This window comes from Camelus dromedarius, chromosome 13, assembly GCF_036321535.1.
Source record: "Camelus dromedarius isolate mCamDro1 chromosome 13, mCamDro1.pat, whole genome shotgun sequence".
NCBI lineage: Eukaryota > Metazoa > Chordata > Mammalia > Artiodactyla > Camelidae > Camelus > Camelus dromedarius.
Genome location: NC_087448.1, coordinates 57,067,201 through 57,094,779, shown reverse-complemented (window position 1 = coordinate 57,094,779; position 27,579 = coordinate 57,067,201). Strand labels below are relative to the sequence as shown.

Below are 27,579 nucleotides of genomic sequence, written 5' to 3'. Positions count from 1 at the left end.
CATTGTATAATCTTATTCTTTAGAGAGTAGGAGACACTGACCAGAAGGATGAAAAGCGTAGACTCTGAGCTGGGAAGGGGCCTGGGCTAGGGGGTGGAGTGAGGGTGGACATGGCAGCAAAAGCTTGTAGATTTTCATTTTAGCCCTTTTGTACTCTGTTGGTATTATTTTGAAAACTTTTTGAGTAATTTTTTCAGATATAATTTTTTGAAATAACTTTTAATTTTCTGCTTTATCGTAAGCTTTTTATATGTCCTGCCTCAAATCTTCTTTAGTCAAAATGGAAATACAGAAATACATACTTTCTCTCTGTATATGCTTTTGGAAGGATAAAATAAATACTTGGGGGAAAAACCCTCATCTTAACTAGCACCCCTTCTCCACCCTCAACTACTAACTACCACCACCTTGGAAGAGAACAGACAGTCTCAGAAGGAAGCCACCTTGCTAACCTCTTCCCTCACTCAGACCGAGAGCTGTGAGCCAGGGAGCTGGGCAGCTTGCTAATCAAGCCGGGGGAGAAAATTGCTTCTCTCAGGGATTCCCCAAGGCAAAGACTTTATCCTGATTCCTGGACATATGAGCTGGGACATACTTGGATGTCAACATTTATTCCTGGAGAAAGATGGTCCCTTTTGATGTATCCTTGATTTTCCAAATATGCAACTGTGCGCCACAGATGGTATTAACCTTCCAGAAGAAAAATGAACTTTTCTCCACCTGCCAATTCCTCCAAGCCCCTGATCTTTCAGAGTGAAGATGCTGGTGGTCCCTTGGTCACAGGCCAAGCCCAGCAGCCAGCCACCCGTTGGAGTGAATGTAGAAGCAGCTCTGCAGAGTGGAAAAGGCTCGACTGAGGGTTAAGATGTTGCTCTCCTGTGAATCCAGCCTTAACTTCCCTCAGCCTCAGTTTCCGCCTCCTTACAATGGAGCTAGTGCTTACCACATAGAGCTGGGGAGGGGATTCGGTATAACATACAATTCCTGACTTAGAGGCAGAAACCATTTTAGATTTTATTTTTATGTGATTGGAGGGGGGCTTGGGATACAGTTCTGTGTGATGTAATAAGTACTGTTGTTTCACAAGCCTCAAAAGCATAATTTAATAAACAACTTGCATCCACTGGGGAAAATATGCTGTCTTTAATTAGGAGATGAACGCACCATCGTTTCGTGTGGAGCAAGGAGCAGATGGGAAGATGCTTCTCCATTACTACTCAGATAGAAGAGGTCTGTGCCACATCGTACCAGGTATGGGGCTGGCTTAACGACCCAGATTTCTGAGGTCTCCGGAGTAAGGATGTCTTTCCCCACAAATTCCCCAGGATGACTGACAGCCAGCTGTGGGGAGGAAGTTAAAGTTCCATCTCTTGTGTACTCCAACCATTTTCCCCAAAGTGTTGACCCTTAAAATAAATTTCCAAAGTGCCGAAAGAAGGAATAATTTCATTTTTTATTTCAACATTTTAAATTATGTGGGTTTTTACCTAGTTGCGATAATTCTGCATGTACTATTTTGTATCCTTTTTTTTTTTTGTATTCAGTATGATAGAAAAAAGCATCCTTTCATGTTTTCACATAGTCTTCAAACCCACCGTCTTCGATGGCTGAATCATATTCCATATTGTAATGAACTAGTCCCCTGTCGTGGAACTTTTAGGAGATACTGCTCTTTCGCTATTGCAAACGGTGCTGCGATGCTCATCTCCATGCGTGCTTTTCCCATGTTTTATATTAGAACCCTGGGATAGATTCCCAGAGGAACACTTTCAAAAACATGATCCTTCATGCTTTTACAATTGAATTTTGCTTACATTATCTCCAAAGTTTGTTTAATGAATTGAGCACCTTCCTAAAAAAACAAACAAATGAATAGATGCTAAACTAGAAATCAGAGTGGCAGGGATATAGATACAGATATAGATATAGATACATGGATAGAGATAGATAGTATCCAGTCATGTAGGTCTCTGCCTTTAAGTTACTGTTTTTTTAATTTATTAATCTGTCATATGTTGCCCGTCTTGACACAGGGCCTGGGCTTGGTGAACTCAAAAGTTGCATAAGAACGATTTCATGATTTTTGCTGATGCAACGGCCTTCTGCCATCCCTCACCAATAGGTGTCCTTCTGCTGCAGGGATCATTGAGGCTGTGGCCAAAGACTTCTTCGACATCGATGTGACTATGGATATCCTCGATATGAGTCAGGAGGAGGAGAGGACAGGGAAGAAGGAACATGTCGTGTTTCTGATCGAGCAGAAGTCACACAGACAGATGAGCAGGGCGAAGCCAAAGGGTTTACAAGACAGTCAGGACATCCAGAGAGACTCAGAGGTACCGGGTCTGCTGTGACTTCAGAAAGCACAGTTCCTCTTAGTGGAGCTACCAGTCTCGGCACAATCTATGCAAAGAACAGAATCAGCTGGACCTTCTAAAAGTGGAGTCAGGGAAGGGCTTCTCAATCTCACTTCTGTTGACATTTTGAACCAGATACTCTTTGATACAACAGGCTGTCCTGAAGATGTTTAGCAGCTTCCTCTGTCTACTCACTAGACGCTAGGAGCACCCCAAGTTATGGCAATCAAAAATGTCTCCAGGCATTGCCAAGTGTCCCCAGGCTGGGGGTAGGGGACAAAAATCACTACTGGTTGAGAACCACTGGGTTAAGTTCATTTGGATAAACATTGGGATGCTCTCTGGAATGGTCTTAAGCCTAGAACATTTTTACCTATTAAAAACACTAATAGAAGGGCCTTGAAAGTTGCAATTCTCATGATGTAATATTGACCTTTCAAGTCCTGAGTGCCCACCTTGACAGCTGGGGCCAGTCCTGGGTCTGGGGTCAAGTCATGAGCCTGTGGTTGACTGCCTCAACTGTAGTTTGTAGAGTGATCGTTCTCTGTTTAGGTACCACGTCTATTAGGTACGTAGCTTTGTGTCCACAGAGCTCGTAAAGATATCCAGAGAAGTCTGTGATTCCTGGAGCACACAGTGTTTATATCTTAGAGCATTTGAAGCCCACGTCAGAGTCTGTTCACTGCAGAATCTGCAACCACAGGAAGGGAAGATGTTCATGTGTGATTTTCCTGCCAGTCTTTTCTTGAGATTTTGTAAAAAGTTCTTGCTGCCTTTGGTGGAGAAACTGCATGAGGATTAATTAGATAACCACCTTGAGGTCTATGAAATCTTGCTAAAATTGACCTTGCGAGGCCTCACAGTTCCTCTGGCCCCATCACAGCAAGTAGGGTTCCTGCATCTCCAGTCATGTGACCAGTCACATGACCAGACTACATGCTTCTCTCTCTGCTGACTACAGGCCCTGGAGGCAGCTTTCCTTAGGATGAAAGAGAGATACTTGAGCATCTCTGTTTATCCTGTGAAAAAGTCTGGCTGGGAAGTTGTGAGAAGCACAGTCCTGTTTGGAAAAGGTGAGTAGACCCGTCTCCCAACCCTGGCTCGCCGAGCAGGATAAGTACTTCGTGCACGCAGATGGCAGAGTCCTCTCTGATTGTGATGTCACTGGTTTCTGCAGAGCTTGGATCTGGCAGGCATGGTTTTGAACTTTAAAATTTGCTTCCTTTGCCCCTTTTGTGTGTGCTGGGGCTGACGGAGGCACAGCCTCCCCTGAAGTCAGGGAAAGCTCTGGAGAGGGGAAGGGACTCAGCCCCGACTGGTGCCTGTGTTGAAGTTCAAGAAAGAGGATGAGTGATGACGTACTATCAAGAACAATGAATTTTCTCAGGCCTTCCCGACTGGGGTGCCTGTGTGGCCTGGGAGTCTGTGAATGATGGTGATCGTGGTGTCCAGGAGTGCGAAGGACACTGGATCATGAGCCAGGAAAGCAGATTTCTGGCTCTGTCCCTAAGGAGCCTATGATCTCGAACAAAGTCCTCCATCTTCCATCTGGAAAATGAAGGCTTCAGGCTCTCAAAGTTGCCCCTGGTGGCTCTGAGCTGGTCTCGTGATCAGCACCTAAGACCTGAATCTGAACAGGGGCTCCAGCCCATCAGGGAGGGAGCCAGAGACTCCTGGTCCTGCCCTGATGGGTCATGGAGACATGCGTCTGGGAGAAGGTCTGCGGGGCTCAAAGGGCTGCATTTTGAGTCCCTCAAACCATGGCAAGCGAGTCAAACATGCAATTGACATCCTTTGTCTAGGAGATTTTCATATCAAAAAGGCTCCATTTCGAATCTCTACCCACTGCCAAATAGGGCTGTTGGTTAAATTTTCACATGCCACCCAAAACTGTCAGTCTCAAAAGCGCCCCGGCAAATGTCCCTGGTGCTGGGCGGCGTGTGCTGCTCTGCTGGCTGATTGTCAGCCTGTCACCGCTTCAATGCCGGCCCTGTTTTCATGGCGAGACGCACTCAATTGGCCCAGAAACTCTTCAGCGGCGGGCAGAAACTTGGCAGGGGGCAGGGGGGCTTCTCAACCTGGTAGCAAGTTTTCTGTTTGTTTTAATTTGGAAGAAGAATTACCGTGGCCATCTGGAGACACCGAGGGAGCTCATGCCGAAGAGCGGGGACTGTACTTGGCCCGGGGAAACATTCGAGATGCTCTCTTGGGTTGGTGGCCTGAGTAGCCTGTGAATAGGACCCTCTTTTTCTCCATCAGGGCATCTCAGGGACACCTTTGAACCGATTTATCCTGAGCGGCTCTGGATTGAAGAGAAGACATTCTGCACTGCTTTTCCCTTCCACGTTGTATTTGATGAATCAGTAAGAGGGCTTTTCTCTCTGTAGCTTGAAGTGGGGATAGGCTGGGGAGGGGAGTATGTCCTATAGTCTTTTACCTTGGTGGGGACTTAAATCCCTGAGAAGTACCCACTGTTTGGGAGACTAGGATTTAGCCTGGAAGGACCCCTGACTTCCTTTTCATTGAGGTATCCTTTCACTAAGGAAACCAGAAGGTAGCATCTTCTTGATTGGTACAGAAGAGGGCAGTGCCAAGGGGTTTGAACTAGTGAGCGCATGAGCATGTTTGCCACTGGAGAAAAAGGAAGTGGCACTAGACGGCTACACTAAGAGCCAAAAGAGCACAGGAGCAACGGCAGAGTGGACTTCGAGGTGCCAACACTCCCCGTCCTTGTGGCCACCTTGGGTGGCTCAGTTCCACCAGGCTTCCCTTTCTGCACCTTGAAGGTGGAGGAGAGTCCTGTGCCCACTCCTGCCACTGTTCTGGGGGTGGTATGATGGATGCTGACCACTTACGTGTGGTTGTTACCAGCGTCCTTGGACAGAATATGTCAATTAAGTTGACCATGAATCAATTTAAGGGCAATTAGGCAAATTAAATGTGGTCCAAAAATTCAGTTAAAATGCCTTCAGCCACTCCAACTTTCTCTGATATCTATGTGAATGTATAGACATGTTGAATCATCACCCAGCAGGGGACTGCTGGACACAGTCTATGACATTTATTCATCTGAAGGTCATCTCTGCTCGCAAAGAATTTATGATCTAACTGAGGACAAACACTCCGTATGAAGCAACTAAGGAATTATAAAGCCGTGCACTGCGGCTTCTCCCTAATGCCATGGGGATACTATTATTATTACTATTAATATTTAAAATTCTGATCTACTTTAAAAAATCCCTTTAAGTTTTGGGCATAGAAACAGAAAATTTAATGACACTTATTCCATAAAGTTAGTTAATTTCTATAGCCTGACAGAGTGAAGTTCATTATTCCTGGACAGCCTGTGTTGGCATTGGACTTTTTCTATAAAAGACGCTCATTTTGTTTTTGTCCTCCTGTGTGTTCCCAGGAGATAGCAGTGACAGGTGTCTCCCCACCTCAGTGAAAGGCTTCTCCACTCAGGCCTTGGCATCAGATCCAAGTTACAGAATTTTCTAGTTTCTTTTTTAATTAATTCCAAAGAGAGACAGAGACAGAGACAAAGACAGAGAGGACTCCAGCAAAGGAAGAACTATCACCCCACTGAGAGCTTTAACCCCTGCTTCTTGTTAGGAAAATACTTCGCTTTGGGGCACTCCCATGCTATTATTCATTGCTCTTTCACAGATTAGCTAGAGATTTGACTTTTAAAATAATATTCATTATTTCCATGGTATTTATTCCATTCCTGACCCCTCTCTCCTCTGCAAGTGACAAAGCCCGACCAGAATGCTATTTCTAGGGGAAAGTTCAGGGTGCAGGGTGCCGTCCCTTCTGTAGTCTCACACGCATCCTCTGTGGATAGCTGCAGGTCAGACAAGCTGGAGTGAATATTCAGAAGTACGTCCCAGGGCTCCAAACCCCGAAGGTTCGATTAGACGAACATTTCTCCATCGTCCATCCCCAAGTTACCTTCAACATTTTCAGCATCTGCAAATTTATCAACAGCCAATTTGTCCTGAAGGCGCGAAGAGAGAAGCTGCCCGCAGCGTGGAGAGGTCAGCCCACGCTCACACTCCGAGGTAGGAGCTCACCCCTTCCCCGTTCCTCCCTGCTGCTGGGAGCCTGGACAGAAAGGGGGGAAGCAGTTTTCTAATTTCCTCCCAAAAGTTGGGTAAAAAGTCGGGGACTACATTGAGAACTGGTATTTCTTTCCATTTGGCTTGATCTGGAAACAATATATTCATTTCCTCAGCCATTTTTGGTTTAGACAAAAATGAACTCGATCTGTGTATAATTATAAAATTCTAGACTCTATTACCAAAATTTTTAGAAAGCAGGCGATACTCCAAGTATGCATGTAATGGTCTGATGTTTTTATATAGCAACCTGATCATCTGACCTCCTGTTAATAGGGCACATGTTTTGTTTCGGTTTTGTTTCCATTGTAAAATTTATATAACATAAATTTCACCATTTTAACCACTTTTGAGTGTACCATTCAGTAAGTACATTCACATTGCTGTGCAGCCATCACCACCTTTCATCTCTAGAACTTTCACACTCCTGCAAAACTGAAACTCTGGCCGTTAAACACCAACTCCTTGTTTTCCCCTTCCCCTCCCCAGCCCCTGGGAACCACCACTCTACTTTCCAACTCTATGAACCTGATTAATTTAGGTACCTCATGTAAGTGGAATCATCCAGTATTTGTCCTTCTCTTTTTCACTTATTATAATGTCTTTAGGGTTCATCCATATTGTAGCACAGATCAAAATCCCCTTCCCCTCTAAGGCTGAATTATTATTCTGTTATTCCATTATATGTATAGACTACATTCTACTTCTCCATTCATCTGTCAATGACGCTTGGGTGGCTTCCGCTTTTTGGCTGTTGTGACTAATGCTGCTATGAACATGGGAGTACAAATGTTTCATTGAATCCTTACTTTCAATTCCTTTTAGTATATACCCAAAAGTAGAGCTGCTGGATTGTATGGTAATTCTATTTTTAATTTTTTGAGGAACGGCCATACAGTTTTCCACAGCTGCCGCACCATTTTACCTTCCCATCAGTAGTGCACAAGGGTTTCAAGTTTCTCCACATCCTCATGAACGTTTGTTATCCTGTTATTGTTTTGGGGGATTTTTTGATCATAGGTACCCTAATGGGTATGAAGTGGTATCTCACGGTGGTTTTAATTTGCATTTCCCTAATGATTAGTGATGTTGAGCATTTTTCATGTGCTTATTGGCCATTTGTATATCTTCTTTGAAGAAATGTCTATTCAAATCCTTTGCCCATTTTAAAATCAGGTTGTTTGTATTTTTTTGTTGTTGTGTTGTAGGAGTTCTTCATATAGTCTGCATATTAACCCCTTTTGATGTGCAAATATTTTCTCCCCCTCTGTGGGTTGTCTTTTCACTCTTGATTGTGTCCTTTGATGCACAGAAGCTTGTAATTTTGATGTAGTCCAGTTTACCTGTTTGTGTTTGTTGCCTGTGGTTTCAGTGTCACATCCCCCAAATCACTGGCAAATCCAATGTCTTGAAGCTTTTCTCCTATGTTTTCTTCTAAGAGTTTTATAGTTTTAGCTTTTACATTTAAGTCTTTGATCCATTGAGTTAATTTTTTATGTAGTCTAAGGGGACACATGTTTTGAGCTTTCTGTTAGACTGATGATTAGGTGTTCTAGGCATAAACACAGGCAGAGCCATGGAGACGTCTGAGAGGAAAATGAAATGTTCTGGGGACCCTGAGTGAGTTGTAGAGTCAGGGTTGGGAGACGAGGCTAGCAGGATGACAGTTTGAGCTCAGTCATGCAGTGGGGAGCATTTTTAAGTATCTTCCACAATCAGATTGGAGATTTAGAGTGATCATTATGGAGGCATGAGAAGGATGGACCAGAGTGTAGAGAAGATGGAGGCCAGGAGGAGGCCGCCTCTGGAGAGCAGGTGAGCAGCTTTGAGTGCCGAATGCAGTCAGGCAGGGGCTCCGGAACGTGACTGGGGAATCAAGATAGTTAAGGCAGAAATTGGTGACTGGAGGTAGGGCTTGAAAAAGAGGGAATATTTAGGATAATCGTTAGCTTTTTTTGCTTAGGTAACTGGGTCATGAAGGTGTGATTGAGAAAAGACGTGATGTGAACACTTGAGGGCAGGTTTGTTAGTTTGTATCACTGCTGTATCCTCCACGCCTCAAACAGTGTGCCTGGCTCCTGGAGGAACTAAAAATGTACGTGATGAAAGAATTAATAAAAAAGAGATTTGTAGAGGGGATTGAAGGCAAGTTCAGTTGCAGGCATCCATGTAGAAATACCTACTAGATAATAATTCTAACAAATCACTTCTGGGAGTGTAAATTGTCACAACTTACAGGGCAATTTGGCAATATGTAGCAAAGTCTTGAAAAGGAGTTTTTTTGGTCAAGTAATTCAGTGTCAAAGACTACATCCTTTAACAAAATAGCCACAATTATGCACAAAGACATACCTCAAGCTTGTTCATTGCAATCTTGTTTGTAGAACGATAAAACAGACATAAAAATCCATGCTAGCTTATTGCTCAAGTAAAATACAGTATAATCAATGTAGCCAGCCAAAACTATGATGCATATCCATGTGTAATGCTTTGGAAGAATCCCTGTTATATATTTTAAGTGAAAAATTGAGATTACCAAGGAAGATGGCTGATAATTCCACTTTTGGATTATAAAAAGATAAACCCTAAAATATTAACAGTAACTCTGTGTGGTATGACTATGGGTGATTTCTATTACTTTCTCCCACTTTTTTCATCTTCTGCAGTGAATGTCTACTGCTTTTAGAATAAGAGCATAAACATCTATTTTTAAAAGTAGCAGGTATCTTGAGTCCAGGAAACAGATTCAACTGTAAATTCAGATTCACCGTCAGCAGGTGTGGGGTGCGGTGGGGAGCGCTGAAGGAGAACGCGGAGACGGAACCCCAGGGAACCCCAACATCAAGGAATAGTCAAAGTTCTAAAGGAAAACTTGAAAGAAGTAGGGAAATCTCCGAGTGAAATCAGTGTCGGGGTGGGCCCCCGGCAGCCAGATTCCAAGGAAGGAGGGTCCGCTTAACACGCTGGAGCAGCAGAAGGGCCAGTGAGGGAAAGGCTGCCAGGCTTGTGCAGGGAGGCAGTGGGACAGGGACCCGAGTCACCTGGCGGTGAGAGCAGCAGCCACGGAGAGAGCCGCGGTGGAGACGGGGAGAGGAGCGCGCGGAGGAGGGAAGTGGAGGAAACGTCCGCGCCGCCTGGCTGAAAGGAGGGCGTGGGGCTGCGCGGGGACAGCAGGGCGCGTGGAGCGGCTGCGGGCCCGGTGCCGCGTGCTGACGCGCTGCGCTGTCCCGCCTCTCTCCCGGGCGGGCAGGCCAGATGATCTGGATGGAGGCCACGCGCTGCATGATGTACGTGTGCTCGCCGCAGCTGCGCAGCCTGCGCGAGCTGGAGGCGCGCCGGATGCACCTGTCGGACATCGCCCCCCACGACAGCACCAGGGACCTCATCCTCCTGAACCAGCAGCGCCTGGCGGAGATGGAGCTGTCCAACCAGCTGGAGAGGAAGAAGGAGGAGCTGCAGATCCTCTCCAAGGACTTGGCCATCGAGAAGAAGAAAACGGAGATCTTGCTGTACGCCATGCTGCCGGAGCACGTGGCCAACCAGCTGGAGGAGGGCAGAAAGGTCGCTGCAGGTGAGGGTGTCCCGGCCCTTCACGGGGACCAGGGCGGGAGGCAGTGCCCTTCAGGGTTACATAACAGCGGAGCAAATTTACACTCACTCCAGTTTATGAGTAAAAGAGCTGGAAACCAATCAGAAGTCCATTGAACTCCCAAATGCATCCTTTTTCCCACCACTTAAGTTACTGTGGAAACAGAGGACACCAGAATGAACAATAAACAGACTGCAGAAGAGAAAAAGAGGTTAGCAGTTGGGGCAAGGGCTGATATGAACAGTGTGGCACTTGGGTTGGGCCTTGAGGCTGAATTTCAGCAGAAAGAGAAGGGAAAGGTGTTTTAGGAGAATGAAGTAGTGAGGGCGAAGGTCAGGCAGCGTGAAGGTCAATACTGCAGGCGTTGTCCCTAGAACGTGGGGGTACATGGCAGAGTGGCGCCTGCTGAGGCTGGGCAGGTAGGATGAGACTTCGCTGGTAAGTGATGAATCTGGATTATCGTGGGGAAAGAAATGGCCTATTTCAGATGTGGCGGATTTATTAAAGTTTTTTTGTTTTTAATGGAAGTGACATGATTAGTTTTACGAAGATAATTTTGGCTGCAGTGTAGTAAGCGCATGAGAGGGAGGTGGACTGGAAGCCCATCGCAGTGCAGGTGAGTGATGGGGAAAGGCCTGAATTAAGGCAGCACGAGTAGGAATCAGCAGGATTCATAACTGAGGAGATGCGGGCAGGTAAGACATGGGAGTCAGGGATGAGTGTGAGGTTTCTCATGTGGAAAGATGTAATGCTTTATCCTAAGGCAGAAGCAGAAAGAAGAGCAGGTTTGAGGGCAGAATGACAAGGTCAGTTTGAGAACTGATATGTTTGAAAGGCCCATGGGAAACTCCACATCGCATGACCACCTACAGGCAGCGGGAATTGTAGGGAGAGCTCTAGATCTGGGAGTTACTGCAGTGTGATTGGTGATTAATCATAGACTCTGAATGATGGATAAGTTCCTCTAGGGAGGTGTGAAGTGGGAAGAAAGACGGTTGAGTATTGAAGCTTAGGGGACACATTCTTTCAGAAGGAAGAAAAGCCAATGAAACATATAAAACGGAGATCGGAAAGGTAGGATGAATAAGAAGAGAGGATGCAGGCCAGCAGCCAAAGGGAAGAGAAAGTTACAAGACGGGGAGATCATTGCCAGAGGCAGCAACAACACAGAAGGCGTCCAGCTGTGTTCAAGGAGTCATTCCACAGGTCTTTATTGATGTCCCAGGTCCTGCTCTGGGTATAGGGGATACAGCAGAGATCAGTCTCTCATCTCGTGGACCTTGTATTCCACTGGGGGAGACAGATAATAACCAAATAACAACCCCACGTAAGATACCATGCCACATAAGTCTTATGGGTGGGGGACAGCAATCAGACTAAGGACAGAGAGCCTAGGGATTGTTATTCTGTCAAGAAGTTTCTCCCTGGGGTGCTTACATCTGCGTTGTGAGACAGCCTGAGGATATTTAGGAAAATAGCACGTCAGGCGCAGGAAACAGCAGGTGCAAAGGCCCTAAGCAGGGGAAACCCTCAGGAGACCAGTGTGGCCCATGCAGAGTGAGCAAGAGAGAAAGCAGGGAGCCATGAGGTCAGAGGGGACCTTATGGTCCATGGAAAGGATGAAGTGTTTTACTCTAAGTGTACTGGAAGTCATGGCAGGTTTGGGGCCGAGGAGTCAGGGACCTGACGAACATCTGGGTGCTCTGTGGAAATGAGCGAGAGCCAGGGCAAGAGCAGAAGCAGCCGATGAGTTGGTAGGAGGTGTTGAGGCTACGGCAGCTCCCCTGACATATGGAGATGGAGACTGGTCGCCATGAAGTGGTGAGTTCCCCATCAGCCCTAAGCCTGGGTCTCCCGGAGTTCAGACCCTGCCTTAGCCCACCTGGCCAGGGGCAACTCTGTAAGCCAGCGCCCAGCCAGTCATCCTGTCTCCCCGAGAGCTCTGCATGTCTTACTGAACATTTGTTTGCACCCTGTCTCTTTCACTAGACCAGGTGCTCCTTATGGGCAGGGACCCTGTCTGCTTCACATTTAAGATTCTCCCAGCACGACAACTAGCTCACAGCACTCGATAAATGTCTGGTGAGGGGGCAGTGAATGCTGATTGGCTTCTGGCTCCTTTTCTCCAAGGCACAGTCAGATTTGGTTCCCAAAAGGGCACTTGAATCCAGACTTAATAGAATTCATAGTCTACATCCTTGGCTATCACTGACATTGATTTACGTTGCAGGAGAATTTAAAACCTGCACAATTCTCTTCAGCAACGTGGTGACCTTTACCAACATCTGCGCTGCCTGTGAACCTATCCAAATAGCGAATATGCTGAATTCGATGTACTCCAAGTTTGACAGGTTAGCCAGTTTCCACAAGGTCTACAAAGTAAGCGTGAGGGGTGGTGGGGCGTGTGTCCCTGTGTGCTCAGGCAGGGCAGGTGGCCAGTGGGGGCTCTTCCTTTCCCTCTCTCCTCACTGGTGTGGGGTTCAGTGTAGATGCGAGTGGGGAGAGGAGGAAGAGCTAAAACGATTGGAGGTGCCTTAGGATTTTAGGTTTTTTTAGGCATCTTCTCATAATACCCAATGCTAAGGTTGCCCTTGAGGGGCACACTGTCTTCCCAGAGAATACTGCTCCTTCACTGCAAGAGAAAGTCTAACCTAAGTGACGTGTGTCTATCTAATGCACAGCATCATACGACTACCCCAGGGGCTTCGTCTTCTCTGGGACTTGTCTGAACCAAAAGCAGAAGGACCTTTTGGCTCCCTCCTCGTTCTTTCCTGAGTCATTTTTCTTCTCACCTCCTCCCTCATCCTCCTCATATCTCCAGCTTTAATACGGTCCTTCTGTCGCTATATGGAAAATGCCAAAAATATTTAGTCCTAAGTTTAGTGTATTAAGAAAGCCCCCGAATGGTTTCTCTTTCCCCCTTACAGGTGGAAACCATAGGAGATGCTTACATGGTGGTAGGGGGTGTACCCGTGCCTATTGGAAGCCATGCTCAAAGAGTAGCTAACTTTGCCTTGGGGATGAGGATTTCTACAAAGGAAGTGATGAATCCTGTTACTGGAGAACCCATCCAGGTAGACAGCAACTGAGTACTCTGCTTAACACCAGCCCCTCTCACACACAAAAGGTGGACTTCTGTTTTAGTCTGCTCAGATAGTTGCTGGGTATGTGACAATAATTAAAATGGGTCCTGTCTCCCCACTCTTCTCTGCCTATGTTCCTAAGTAACAGAGATGCTAGTTAGGATGTTATTGTCCCACCTTCTCTCAAATTTCAGGAGAGGTTTTGGAATCGGGGACTATGATGTGACTCACTGTCACCTTCCTTTGTCCATAACTGAGGACAGTGCTGAACACATCTCCTCATTCACTTTGTGGGGCTCAGTCCATAGACAGCCAGCTCATTTCTTATCCCTGCCTTTTTGTGTAAACATTTCAACAAGTGGTTCAGATTTACTAAACAGCCAGCTTTCCTTCGCCGGGGGAAGTTGTGTATCCAACATGCCGTCTGACAGGTTCGGAACTCGGGCTGAGGTGTGAAACTGCCTCCAGCCAGCGGGCCAGACACCGTGGTGCCATTAGATATTCAGAATCGCTTTCCTTCCACCACGTGGCCACTAATGAGACATCTGCTCGCCTTTCTCACAGGAACGCAGGAAGCTTCTCTTCCAAGTACAAAAGTTTGTTCACACTATAAACGCTGGACACATTTGGTGATGAAAAGTAAATGGCATCTTCTGTCTGCTCAGTTGATCCTAACCTCCCCGAGATGGTTTAGAGCAGTGCCTCTGTCCTTTAAAATCTAGATCCCTTCCCTATTCCTGTCAGTCAGTTCTGCAAAATAAACAGCCAACTAAAAAAAATTAAGTCAGTTATAAGATGGAATAAGATTTTCCCAAATGATAACCCGCTATGCAGGGAATTCTGAAAATGCACCACACTCACCCTCACCACAAAGATTTAGAAGCTGAGAAATACTGCAGGACTCCACGGCAGTCTTTGGAGTAAATACTGGCCACGTATCATGTCCATGAAACTGGTGCATTGTAAGCATACAGATACAGCTGTTGACTAAAATCCCCAATGCAGTAAATTAAAAAACAAACAAACAAAACAAAAACAAGATGGGAGGTAATAAGGGAGAAATATACACATATGCACTACCTATCCATCCCATGGACAGGAAAACCATATCAGAAATCAGAAATCAAAAATTCAATTTATGAGCTTAAAAGAGACTAGACATAGTAGAGGAAAGGATCAGAAGAGCAATAGAAATGATTTAAACTGAAACAGAAAGAAGAAAACAGGGTGAGAAAAGTGGAACAGAGCATCCTGGATCTGTGTCGGATAATGTCATATGGACTACCATACGGGCACTGGAGCCCTCGCAGGAGTAGAGTGAGACAGGGTCAGAGGAAATATTTCAAGAGACAATGGTTGAGAATATCCTTGAGGTGAAGAATGTCAACTCACAGATTCCACGAGCTAAGCAAATCCAAACTGAGTGAATACAAAGACAAGCACTTCTAGTCTAATATACCAAAGACCCCACCCTAGTGCCATAAGGCAAGAAAAAGAGAGATGACATAAGTATTGGAAAGGAAGAAGTAAAATGATCATTATTTGTAGACCAAATAAAGATGCACCTAGAAAACCCTACACAAACCACAGTAAACTATGGGATCTAGTAAGTTCAGTAAGATCACAGGATACAAGAACAGTATATAAAAATTAGTTCAATTTCTATACACTAAGGATTTAAAAAATTGGAAAATGAAATAGACTGTTTAAACTTAGTTTTAAATCTTGAAAAATAACAAAATTGGAGGACTTACATTAATTTCTAGACTAATTTTAAAGCTACAGTAATAAAGACAGTGGAATTGGCAGAAGTACACACAAATAGATTGGAGCCGAAATTGACTATATTTAAGGACAACTGAGTTTTGACCTAGGTTCCAAATCAATCGAATGAGGAAGGAATCTTCTTAAGAAGTGGTTCTGTTACAATTGAATGTCCATTTGGGAAGAAAAATGAACCTCAGTCCTACCTCACTCCATTTATAAAAATTAATTTGAAATATATTACAGACCCAAACGTAAATGCTAGAACTATAAATCTTGAAATACAGAAGAATAGCGCCAAGACTTTGAAGTAAGCAATGATTTCTTAGATGGGTCACAAATCACTATGAAGGAAAGAAAAATGATAAACTTCAATGGTTTAGGCTAAATTGTGTTCCTTTTGAAATTCATATGCTGATGCTTTAACCCCTGGTACTTCAGAATGTGACTATATACAGAGACAGAGCCTTTAAAGAGATGATCAGGTTAAAAGCAGGCTGTTAGGGTGGGTACTAATCCAGTTAGAAGAAATAAAAAAGTGGTTAACCTCTGCAGGGAGGGATAGAACGTAACTGGAAAAGGGCACAAGAAAACTTCGCAAGGTAAAGGAACGAGTCTGTGTTTTATTTCGGATGATAGTTACAGGGATATTTGCACTTGGCCAAAACTTATGGAGATAAAGAAGACAGATCTTAATGTTTTTATGTAAATTATACCTCAATTTAAAAATAAAAGCAAGAGTATTCAATGATCACTTTTCAACGAGGTTCTCTCTGTACAGATCAGAGTGGGCATCCACACGGGACCAGTCTTGGCAGGTGTCGTGGGGGACAAGATGCCGCGGTACTGCTTGTTTGGTGACACTGTGAACACAGCTTCCAGGATGGAAAGTCACGGGCTCCCCAACAAAGTGCACCTCAGCCCCACAGCCTACAGGTAGCCATTCATTTTTTCGTGCCTTTCTTGGTCTCTTCCCCTTCTAGAACATACAGTGCCTAGCCTCCCCCAGATGGGGGTAATGGAGGAAACCCATGCCTTTTCTTCCTTGCCACACTGTCTTCCAGAAGACATTGTGACAGACAATAAATATTGTTGAGTCTTTGCTGTAAGACAGTGTTTGTTCTCAAGGAGCATATGGTCCAGTGCAGGAGTTGGAAAGTTTTAGCCACAGACCATAGTGGCTAGCCTGCTGCTTGTTTTTGTAAATAAAGTTTTATTGAAACACAGCCATAATCTTTATTTAAGTGTTGTCCGTGGCTGCGTTCATGCTACAACAGCAGGGTTGAGTAGTTGTGACAGAGATTATGTGGTCCCCAAAGCTGAAAATATTTTCTATCTGGTCTTTTACGAAAAAAGTTTGCTGACCTTTGGGTCCAGTGGAAGAAAGAAATATTTACAGATAATTATTTTTAATGTGTGATAAGTACAATGATAAAGATATGCGTGAAACAATGTGGTTCCTCGAGAACTTACAAGAGGTCCCACTCTCTTCTAAGTTCTTTAACGTACGTTAGCTTGTCTACTGCTGCAACAACTATGAAGATATATGCTTATTATCTACAGATGAGGGAGAAAAATCAGGCACAAAAAGGTTAATCACTCGCCTCAGGTCACAGGAAGGCTAGGAAGGGAAACAGCCTGGTTACAACCCAGAGGGTCAGGCATTAAGCACCCCATTCTCATGCCTGAGGGAACTCCCGTGTGTTGTGGAGCCTGGGGTGAGGGAGCTGAACCCAGGAAAGAGATTCTGTGTGGAGGAGGGAGGATCCTGAGCTGAATCTTTGAGCAAGGGGTTCCAGAGCAGAATTTAGCCAAAACTGGGGCCTTGGGAGTGAAAAACAACCAGTACCAACACAGGTGGAGAGGAAGTGCAGAGAACTACGAACAACTTAGTTTTGCTGGGGTGGAAGATAGTGGAGAAAGCTGTGTGTGCCTCACCGAAGGGCAGGGGCTTACTCTGTAGGTGAAGCGGGGCCCCTGAGGGGCGTGAGATCCAAGACCACGGCAAGGTCAGGGTCCTGTTTGACACCGACCACGCTAGGCCGCAGATAAGGGCAGGTCTGAGCATCAGGAAACGGGAAGGAGAAGACCGTTAGGAGTTCGGTTTGAACTAGAACATTTGTTGGTGGGAATCTGGGGGAGAGTAAAATCAGCTAAACTTGGTAATTGCTAGAAATGGGGGATGAGAAAAAGAGGGAGGAGCTGAATGCCTCCCAGTTCATTCTGGGCCAGTGGGGCCTGAATCTCACCATCTGAGATGGGACAAGGAAGAGGCTTCCAGTTCAGAGGGGCAGACAACAAGTTCAGGTTGGGAAGTGTTGAAATCAAAGGAGCTGGGGAGCTTCTAGGGAGAGGTGCCATTACATGGATGGATGAAATTTGGAGTCAGGCTGTTGGCTGGGACCCAGACCTGCAGTAATAACATACAGGCAGTAATTAAGCCACAAAAGTTGATGAGATCCCTGGGGAGGGATGCCATGTAAGAAGAATAGTGGAAAGAACTAACATTTAAGTGGCAGACGGAGGAGAAGCCTGTGGAAGAGGCGGGAGGAACAGAATTCAGGGTGAGAAGCACCCTTGTAGATGTTTTTATGGAGGAAGAATTGAACAAAAATGTCAACTGTAGTGACAAGGATTGAAAAATATTCACCGGAGGTTTGGGACATTATTAGAAGTGGTTGTGGTAGGATGGGGGGAAGGGACAGGCACTGGGTTGTGGGTTGAAAGATAAAAAGAAGAGAGCATTTATATGGGACTAAAGTGGGGGGTGATCAAGTGAGATGGATTTTACTTCTATTTAGGATGGAAGCGAGCTTAGCATGCTGGTAAGGCTGAGGGAAGGATGCAGATGGAGAGATGACTGATGGACCAGGCCCTGAGGAGGTGGGAAGGGAGCCTGGGTGGGGCACCCTTGGACAAGACAGCCTCTGAGGTTGGGAGGAAAAGGGTAGGTGTGGTCAATGGGATGAGAAGTTGCAGGGTCTCACCTCTAGTGGCTGAATCAGGTCAGAGTAGGAGGCGCGGTCAGCAGTGTGAGGGTGAGGAGAGCGGGTGCCCAGTGGGGGAACATGATACGCGAGGCGAAGGTCTGAAATCTCCACGGCCAAGGACAAGGGAGGGTGGCTGAGTGCTGAGCCTTGGCTGAGGCAGCTGACCGTGAATGTGAAACATCGCTAGCCTGCCCTGTTCTGTGGTTTTTCTCCAACATCCCTCGGCGGCCAGTAAATAAATGAACAAGCCACCTTCTTCTGCAGCTCTGTCCCTTTCCTGGGCCCCTCCCTGTGCCCTTCTTCTTATTCCCAGACCCTACCTCTCACAGCAGCCTTCCCAAGGTGGCCAACTCTCAAGTGACAGCATGCGACCTTTGATATCTGTGCATTTTTCTTTTCTCTGTGCAGAGCCCTGGAAAATCAGGGGTTTGAAATCATTGAAAGGGGTGAAATCGATGTGAAAGGGAAAGGGAAAATGACCACATACTTTCTGATCCAGAACCTGAATGCCTCGGAGGATGAGGTCATGGGGAGACCTCTGACTAGGACTGGCCCTGCGGGTAAGCAAAGGGAGAAGCCTCGTTGTTGGTGCTGAATATTTTTTCCACCAACAACTTCAACTGTGTTCAGTGAGGTCCCGGGGTTTGAGGGCCAGCGTGGGCATCCTCCCCGTCCACCCCCAAGCTGCCACTTTCGGTAACCAGTTTGCCCTGAACGGTCTTCTCTTGCATCCAGAATATTCCGATATTCCTTGATCTGGGCTGATGGACCTGCCTGCTGGGTCTCTTGTGCATTTGTTTGAGGTTCTCCCTGTCCAAGAAAGGGGCTTTGTCCATCAGCCTCTCCTGCTGCTGGGGGATGATTTCAGAGCCTCCCTCTGCTCCTCAGCCTCAGGGAAGGCTCCAGAACAGGCTTCCTTCACACCTTGGAAACTTCCACCTTCCCTTCCTCATTGTCTGCTGGCTTCAAAAACTGGGAAGCAGGACAAAATCCATGACTCACTTGGCTCCAGGAATGACAAGAGAGTGAGATGAGGTTAAAACAACCCAGGGCTAAGCCAGACCAGGGATCACCATTTGGGTCACGATGCTCAAAAAGAAAAAAAAAAAAAAAAGGAAAAAGCAAAGGCAGCAGCTGGAATCCACCAAGGAGCAAGGCGGCCTCCTCCAGCTGCAGGGCAGACCCCCCCTCTCCGCCGACATGGTCAGGGCTCCTGAACAACCGCCTGGGTCACCGCTGGGAAACGCTGACCCGAAGGGGAGACCCAGTAGCAGCAGGGAAACCTTCCTGAACCTCTGAAGCAAACTGGAGAAGGAAGTGGATTCATTCTGACAGGAGCTAATCCTTAGCCGCTCCTGGGCCTGCAAAGGAAGCATCTAAGTCTAGAGGCTCCTGGTGTGTGTAGCTGATAGACACAGGATGTCTCTTTGGGATGCACAAATTATGGTTACTGTTTTTAAACTGAGGCTATACCAGTGAAGAGGTGGAAATTTGAAGAACCTGTAAAATTGTTTTGGTGACATTTTTGTTCTAATATTTGCTCCCCTTAGTATCCCTGTGGGCTGTGATTGGTTTTGGCTACATTTTATTGTTGGAGGCACTGGATAGAAAGTTTAAATTAAAAAGTGAAATAACTTCGGCTAATAAAGACCAGGAGGCACCCTCTTTTGAGTTTCTGAATTTCTAGGCTCTGGGCATCTCACCCCCCTCCCCATCCCATCACCTCCTCCCTCTCACCAGCACATCGTCCCCAGGACTGAGGGCTGCTACAGAGGGATAAACGTTTCCCTTTTCTTTGTCAGAAATAGACAAAGGTTGGGGAAGGGGTGGGGTGTCTTTTGCCACCTGACGGTGGGAGAGAGGAAGATGGAGCTAGAGGCTTTAGCGCCAGGACCGGGCAGAATCTTGCACGGAAGGTGCACCTGCCTCAAACGCAAGACTGCTTCCTCCCATTTCCTCTGCAGAGGGGTTTTCACAAACTGGAAATTGGAGAAATGGGATTCTAGAACACGGTCTGGGCTGGTAGAACCTAACCCACTTTCAGTTCTGAGCTGTAAATAAACAGAAACAACGGAGAGCAGGAAATGAGTGAGGGTGTCTCGGTTGAAGATCTCAATCTGGACCCCGAGAAAGGAGGGAGGGGACAGCCCCTCTCAGGCCCTAAACACTACCTTGGTGCAAAGTGGGTAAAGGCACCCTTTGCGGGTAGGCAGCCCCTTGAGCATGGCTTATAATAAGGTCACCCCTTCCTCTGGGTGGATGCCAGCCCCCAGCCCCACTCCTGGCCAGTGTCAATGTGCAGAGAAACACAACCCTGTGTGTGGAACCCAGAAGGTGGGGGGTCCCACCTTTTTTTTTCCCCATGCTTCTCTACATTTCCCTCATCTTTTCCCCATCAGCCTAGGATTTCTGACGTTGAGCCTTGGGTGTCAGGCTCTGGGGAAGGGGGCATCTGCCTGTCTGTGCCTGCCCCTCCTGTCCCCACCGGGGCACAGCTCCAGCAGGAACAGGAAGGCCAGGATCCCTCAGGAGAGACCCCATGCTGACCCTGCTCCCTAAGTGACTGAGGGGCTGGAGGATGTGATCCCGTGAACCTCTAGGGGCAATGAAACTTTCCCCACGAGCCAGATGGGCTCTCAGAGCCCACGGTGAAGGGGAAGGAACTCTTCCCAAATCAGCTGTCCCCTTGTATCAGCTCCCAGGGACACGTGCTGACACTGGGCACAACTTGTGGGGGTGTGGGGGGGAGGCCAAGAGGTTGAACTTGAGGGGACTGCAGTGTGAAGCCAGCGTGAGACCTGTCTGACCATGGCAGTGCGGGGAGAGGGGGCCTGAGCAGTGTCCTTCCTGTGTTCCCGGTGCCCTGCAGGTTGAGAGCCCCAGGGGTTGCCAACATTCAGAGAAAGGCCCCACCTGACACCTGCTCACAGGCCTTCCCCTCATTTTTTTTTTTTTCAGAAGTAAGTGCTCAGGAAAGTCAAGAAAGTCAAGACAGCAAAACTCTGGCCATCATGAGGTACACAGACAGCTGGCAGCTGCCCCCCAAGAGTGACACAGCCAGCGGTGAGTACCCCGGATGTGATGGAAACCCCCAGCACTGCAGCTGGGCTCCTAGGGGGTTGGGGAAGAGCCAGAGAGGGGCGGCTCAGGCGGAGTTTGGGGCCCTTTAATGGTTGCTCTATGTTTTGAGGAGTTTTTTTTTTAATGCTCCCCTAACCTACCCACCTCCCCACCCCAAGTGCCCCAAGGGATCCCTCATTCTGAGAGGGCCCTCTCTGCCCCCCTCCCAGAGAACCTCTAAGTCTCAGAAACACTTAGTCTCCATGAACCCTCAAACCGACATTTCTCTGGACATGGTGCCCTCAGGAGCATGCTGCCTGTTGGTGAGGGGTGCTGGAGATCCCCAGCCCCGTCCCCATCACCTGGTGCTGCCTAGCACTGACCTCAGGGCATTGACACCACCGCAAAGCAGGGCTCAGTGCCATCTTCTCTGCTCTGTCCAGAAAGATGGCAGGGGTGAGGGTTCCTCTCAGGTCACACTTACACTCCAACGTTCTGGTGAGCCGCTCAGCTTCCTTGGGAGCCCAAGTCAGGACTGACACAGCCCTAGGTTTGAGTTCGGGGTCACAGAGCAGTGCAGAAGGACAGGGATGGCCCGCAGACTGAACCCTCCCCTTCTCCCTTCCTGGCTTTGAGCCGTTGGCACTGGGCCCTGCCCCAATGCCTGTAGACGTCCCTCTAGTTTGACCCCAGAATGAGGTTGAGGGAATGACCAGCACGCTTCTGTTCAACTCCACTGAGAGGAGACAAAGCAAAACTTGCCTCTCTCTGATCCGGGGGCAGGTGGCATCTTGGATTCGGGCATGAGAAGCTCAAAGTAGACTTCCTGCCATCACCCAGAGGCATTTCCCTCCCCCTCCTCGCTCCCTGCCTGCTTACAGTTGCATGTTTCTGACACTGTTCAAGCCCTGAGGAGTCACCAATGCTAATACAGTTTGGAATGTAACGTTCATAGATTGGTTCAACAGCATTTCCAGATGCCCCAGGAATACAGTTGGTTGAGGCCAGGCACTATCGTGGGATCTGAGGTGTTCCTTGAACTGAACACAGGAGGTTTCTGCCTTCACGCAGCTTGGGTTTTAGTAGAGGGAGACAGACAACCTGTCACAAAATGAATGAGATCATTTCTGGTTAAGAAAATAAAAGTGGGTAATGGAAAAGAGGGCCAGTGAAGGCTTCCTGGAGGGGGCAGCATTCAAGCTGAAATGAGCATGAAGGGAAGGAGCCGCGTGGCTGTCCAGGTAGGGGCTTCCAGGCAGTGCCACGCTCTAAAGCGGACACCAGCCTGGCAAGTTCAAAGGAGAACCAGGAGGCCAGCATGTCCAGAGAGGGGTGGGAGGGGAGGGGAAGGGAGCGGGAGCGGGGGAGGTCGGGGAGGTGGGCCTTGGACAGTCTGGCTGCGCGCCTCCCTGTCCACACAGGAAGTACGGGGCAAGCTGAGGAGCTGCTGGGTCAACACGGGAACAGCCAAAGCAAGAAGACCTCGGTCATTTGTATCCGGAAATGGCTTCTGCAAAACAGCTCAGAGGGGCAGGTCTAAGAGCTCCTGTTCCAGGAAGGTGAAGCGATTCATTTGTCAAACTGCTGCTGCATGGGAGGTCCCTCCACAGGGGAAGCCAGCAGGGCTGGACATCTCACTTAGAGCTGGGAGACAGACATTTCTCAACCTCTTCTAACTGTTGCTTTCCTGGACAAAAACCAACACCAACAACTAGAGAAGGAAATACAGGCCACCTCAGATTTGGGGGGTCAACTGGAAGGCGAGAGAACTGGCATTTGTTGGGCAACTGCTTTGTGCTGGGAGTTTACCCACAGGATGGCATTTGGTCCAAGTCACGTGTTACATCCATCACATGACTGGTCCCATAAGAAGTAGGAAACTTGAAGTTCAGAAAGGTTACCTGAGGCCGACCTCATGGCGCAACGGTAGCACGTCTGACTCCAGAAAGGTTATCTGATATATAAGGTCCCACCACTAGCAGGTGGAAGACGCAGGCCTCGCTCTCCCTGCTGTCTGTCGGGGGCGGCCTGTGTCCCCGTGAGCCCTCCTTCAGTAACAGACCAAATCCATTCCATGGTTTCCCCCAGCGGTGGAGCTGCACTGGAACTCCTTGGCTTCAGGATGGCCCAGCCATGTCTTGATCAGATCCTCTGGGCCCCACCTGAACAGATTTCTGACCGTTGGGTGTGGTTAGCAGAGGTGTGGCTAAGGAATCCCTCACACGCTGGGGGCGAGTGGGAAACAGCGCCGTGTGGGCCAGAGGCTTGGAGCTGTGAGGACAAAGCCAGCTGGGCCACAGGCCTCCATGAGCTACCCCAGCCCAGCCCTCCTGAGTCAGGAGGTGCTTCTAACAGCTTCTGCAGGTGCTCGGAGTGTGAGCTCCCCAGGCTTCTTGTCTCTGATGGTTGTCAGGAGACAAAGGGGATTCGTGTCACCTCCCCCAGGACCTGCCTTTTCCTTCTCATCCTGATTTGGGTCCCAGTTCTCCTGGGTTTCCGGCTACATCTGATAACATCCTGCTTGGCTCTGAGGTCGAAGGCTGCCTCTGCTCTGGCCTCCATCCCCAGGGCTGTTCCCTGGCCCCTCTGTGGGCATCATCACACGGGAAAGCGTTTCTGTCATTAGCCAAGCCTGTCAGCTCTCTCTCGGAAGGTCAGACTGTTGGATCTCACTACCTCAGAGGCTGTTTCCAACCTCAGGATGCCAGTCAAGGATGCCGTCAGCCTCACCAGGTTGTCAAGCATAGGATTGCTCTCCAGGGACACGCATTCACCTCTCTGCCCCGCCCCAACTGCGCTCCCTGATGAGAACTCTCCCCAAAACTCTCCCAGGGCCGGGGCAGCCCACAGGGCTGCAGAGGCAAGGAGCACACCCCATAGTCCCCTCTCTGGGGGTGGCCGAGATGTGATGGCCGCTGGTGTCTCAGCCTGGCTGCCAGGGCAGGAGACACTCCAGCAGGACCCAGGCTGCCTGGCTGCAGCCAGGACCTCATTTGCACTTCAATGATGTGCTTTCCTTTCACTCCACTCTGGATTTGGGTGTTAGATGTGCCGGTGGAGAGACTCCCTAGCGCAATTAAACGGGAGTACTGAGCCGGAGAGAAATCAGTGTTTGACTCGGATATTGAAGCAACCACCTTTCAGTATTGACTAAAAAATTGGCCTTCCAGCTGTCCCTGCTGGCAGGCTCTTCTGGCATCTCTTCAGACCCCTGTTAATGTGTTTTTCAAATTTCAGCTTGCTTCAACTTGTCTCCTAGCTGATTCACCCGACCGTTATGATAATGGGTTCCAGGCTGACCTGCAGACGGCACTTAGGCAAGTGGCCCAGGCCAGTCTCTGGAGGGGACCCCTCCCTGTAAATCACAGTCTGACGGCGTCCACTTGCGGGGTTCATGGCGGGTTAAGTCAGCTTAGAGGACCTCTTACATCAGCTCCTAATCGTTCTGGGAAACTTCGGGGTGAGGGAGGGTCTCTCTCCTGCATGAGTGTAGATGAAGCAGAATGCCTTGGAGCATCTGCAACTCCCTTCAAATTTGACTCACTCTTCTTAGCGGGAAGGACATTCCCCGCCATGTGCAAACCCCCCACCCACATGGATAATTCTTGGATGAGTTTGTGGTCACTTAATTGCCAGGGTCTTTGCACTCAGCTATTCCAGAATCTTGACAAGGCAACTGCCTTTCCCAGACAGGTCCAACGAACCAGGGCCCTTACGCTCGGCCCCGAGGCTTTTCAGCAGCTTTTCTGAGGCCTTCATAAGCACGGCTGTCAACTTTCCTGACCTCTTCTGCGTGGGAAGGATGAGCGGCGTAGCCATTTCTTAAACCTCAAGCTTTCTAGAAGTTGAGCTATTTAACCAGCAGTGTTCTACAGAGAAAGATCCTGGCAGGTTCTTTACAAATAAGGAGATGATTCGCGGAGGGACACACGACTTTCCTGGTCAGGGCCAGCCTGTAGGGTAGCTGGTTGTCAGCTTTGGTATCAGGCACCGGGATGTGGCCTCAGAGCTGTGGGTGTGGGGAGGCGCTGGGAGGGAGGGAGGGAGGGGATCAAATCACCCGTGGTTGACAGGAGAGATGGGGGGCCTCACCCTGAGAGTGACTCAGCGAGTCCAGTCTCTGGTTCGTTAACCGTCTCCGCAGGGCAGTTGGAGGAGCCACCAGGCTTGGGCCCCACTGTCACAGTGGAAGAGCATTAGCTCTTAATCAGAATTCCTGGGCCTGCATCCAGGTCCTGACACCCATAATCAGCTGTGTTGCTTTAGGTGAGTCCCTTCGCGCGGGTTTTTCTCATCCAGAAAGCAGGGGCAACAGCGTGCCTGTGTTATAGGGTCGCTTTGAGGACTATGAGATACTGTGTATCATGTGAAAACCATACTGTGCTGAAGACAGGTCACGTGTGCCAACTGCTAAGTCACTGACAGACCCTCTTGTTGGGAATTCACTCACTTAGCAAATGTGAGTCTTGGCACAAAACTGTAGGAGGAACTACAGGGGTTAAAAAGTAAGAATGAGCTGCTGCACCCAGGGAGCTTTAGCTCAGGGGGCAAGAGAGCCACAGAGGTCAGACCCCAGCCCCGTGCAAGGGGTGGCGGGGCTGAGAGCAAGGGCAGGGGGGCTGGATACACACCGAGGACTTGGAAGCCTCATGTGGCTTCTGCTCTGCTTCCCGGAGAATGCAGGGGCTTCTGGAAGCTGGAGATCTGGTTCCTCCAGGGCGTGACCTCTTGCCCATGGAGAGAAATGGCAAGAAAGGAGGTGGGCGATTCTAGAACAGCGACCCCCCGCCCCCAAGAGTGGAGACTCTGTTGAGCCCTTTTTATTACTAGGATAAAATTCTCACTAATGGCATTTCCCTCCACAAAGTTTTCTAGAAATCGTGGCTCCTTCCTCTGTTCACACGTATGAATCGGGTGGTCAGCCTGCTCTTCTGCTAGAACAGGTGGATTTATTGGAAAATTAACCCCAGTAGAACCAAGTGGGAGGAGCTAAAGTGCTCCACACACGTGGAGACCCCGCAGAGTAACCAGCCAGCAACTGCCCCTGTGCTGGGAGGGCCAGGACGGGGCACTGAGAAGCCCCGACTGAGGGTCTGACTTCAGGCTCAAGCTAAACCCCCGTCCCAGTCATGGAGAATCAGTATTGAAACCAAGATGTGGTTTTCCTTATCTGATTCTAGCTAGGAGGTTAGAAACAGATGCAGAAATGCAGGCAAGGAATTATTTTAATTGCAAGTATAAGAATCTCTTCTTGTCACTCCAAGTCATATCCTTTATGGGTCACAGAGCCCTGCCTGTAACGACCAGGCAGTGACCCAAATCCCACGTGTATTCCCCAACAGCACTGCCCCAAGTTCCACGTTGTTAGACCCAGCACCACAGCCTCCCGCCTCCAGGTTCACAGTATGGCTCATGGGATGCTTGTTTCCCAGAGAAAGTTTTCTATTGCTACCATTCTTTCTGTTTAATTCATTCTTAGTCTACACTGAAATGTGTTTCCGTGCTCCTTTTAATTATTTATTAGGCTGTGTTGGTTTGCTCAAGTAGGGAACTTTTTTTTAATGTATTTACATTATAGAAGGAATATTTAATTATTAGTTTTTACAACCAGAAAGTGCAGATAAAACAAAAGGCAACAAAACTCTGTAGTTTCATCACCCAGAGGGACTACTGCTAAAATTTTGGTACCTATCTTCCCGAACTTGTGTGTGTGAGTGTATATTATACATACTTTTCCTTAGGAAATTGGCATCATCACACATACCCTGTATTATAATTTGGCAGGTCATGACCTTCTCTCCTTTGAACATTTAAACACATTTCAAATTTTAAAAAAGACTGAACTTGCTGGACAGGGGACACTTGTATCCCATGAGACTTGTGCTGTGACAAACCAAAAGCCACATTACGTTGTATCAAGTGGAAACCCCAATTATCTCGTACTTCTGCACATCTGCGACACATGTGTGATGACCTGATATTCTGTGAGTCCTGAAGCTGCCTCTGAATTTTCCAAGGAAGACTAACAGAGTTCAATTAAGCTTTGGTGTTGAGATTATTCCTCGTGTCTAGATATTAGTAATCCACAGAAGAGGTACATTGTAATTCTCAATCAGAAAAGGTAATTAATCAGAAGGCTATGTTTCCCAACTCTACATAATAATGGGCATTAAACTGTAGCAAGATAATGTTCCTAATAGGCAGTCCTGAGGGCTGTGAGCAGTGGTCTCATGAGATGATGGATGAGTATCTCTCTCAAGTAAACAAGGATGTTCTTCTATCATGTGGATTGTGGAATTGGATTGCAGTAAAGTGTCAAATATATATGTGTAGAAATATATATTTCTACAGAGTCTCTATTCCAAGAGACTCTGGTGATTTCATGCTAAGTCTCATTTGAATTGATGGCAGCACCAACTCATATTGATGGAGACCTGGTCGGCCTGCGCCCAGCTTTCAGTGGGCCGTCTTGGTTCTCAGACAATCGTAGCTGGTCGTCTTGTCTCACTGTTGACTGGGGAATTTCTCAAGGAGAGAAAGCAGGGTGGGAGGGAAGGAGTTTCAGAGAAGTGCAAAGGAACTGAGGGTAGAAATTAGGAGGAGGACCAGTTGAGA

At 47.9% G+C, this 27,579-nt stretch overlaps 1 protein-coding gene across 1 annotated transcript in view; it reads left to right on the top strand.

The window, feature by feature from the left end:
* Positions 1–21,074, top strand: part of LOC105091014 (guanylate cyclase soluble subunit beta-2) — a 32,919-nt gene extending 11,845 nt beyond the window's left edge. Inside the window, exons 3-13 of the mRNA XM_010982426.3 lie at positions 1,152–1,251; positions 2,140–2,336; positions 3,319–3,430; positions 4,617–4,720; positions 6,205–6,421; positions 9,729–10,049; positions 12,298–12,446; positions 12,995–13,141; positions 15,696–15,850; positions 18,313–18,464; positions 20,863–21,074. Coding sequence (XP_010980728.3) covers positions 1,152–1,251; positions 2,140–2,336; positions 3,319–3,430; positions 4,617–4,720; positions 6,205–6,421; positions 9,729–10,049; positions 12,298–12,446; positions 12,995–13,141; positions 15,696–15,850; positions 18,313–18,464; positions 20,863–21,074 — 1,866 coding nt within the window. The remainder of the gene's footprint in view (positions 1–1,151; positions 1,252–2,139; positions 2,337–3,318; positions 3,431–4,616; positions 4,721–6,204; positions 6,422–9,728; positions 10,050–12,297; positions 12,447–12,994; positions 13,142–15,695; positions 15,851–18,312; positions 18,465–20,862) is intronic.
* The last annotated feature ends 6,505 nt before the right edge of the window (positions 21,075–27,579 follow it).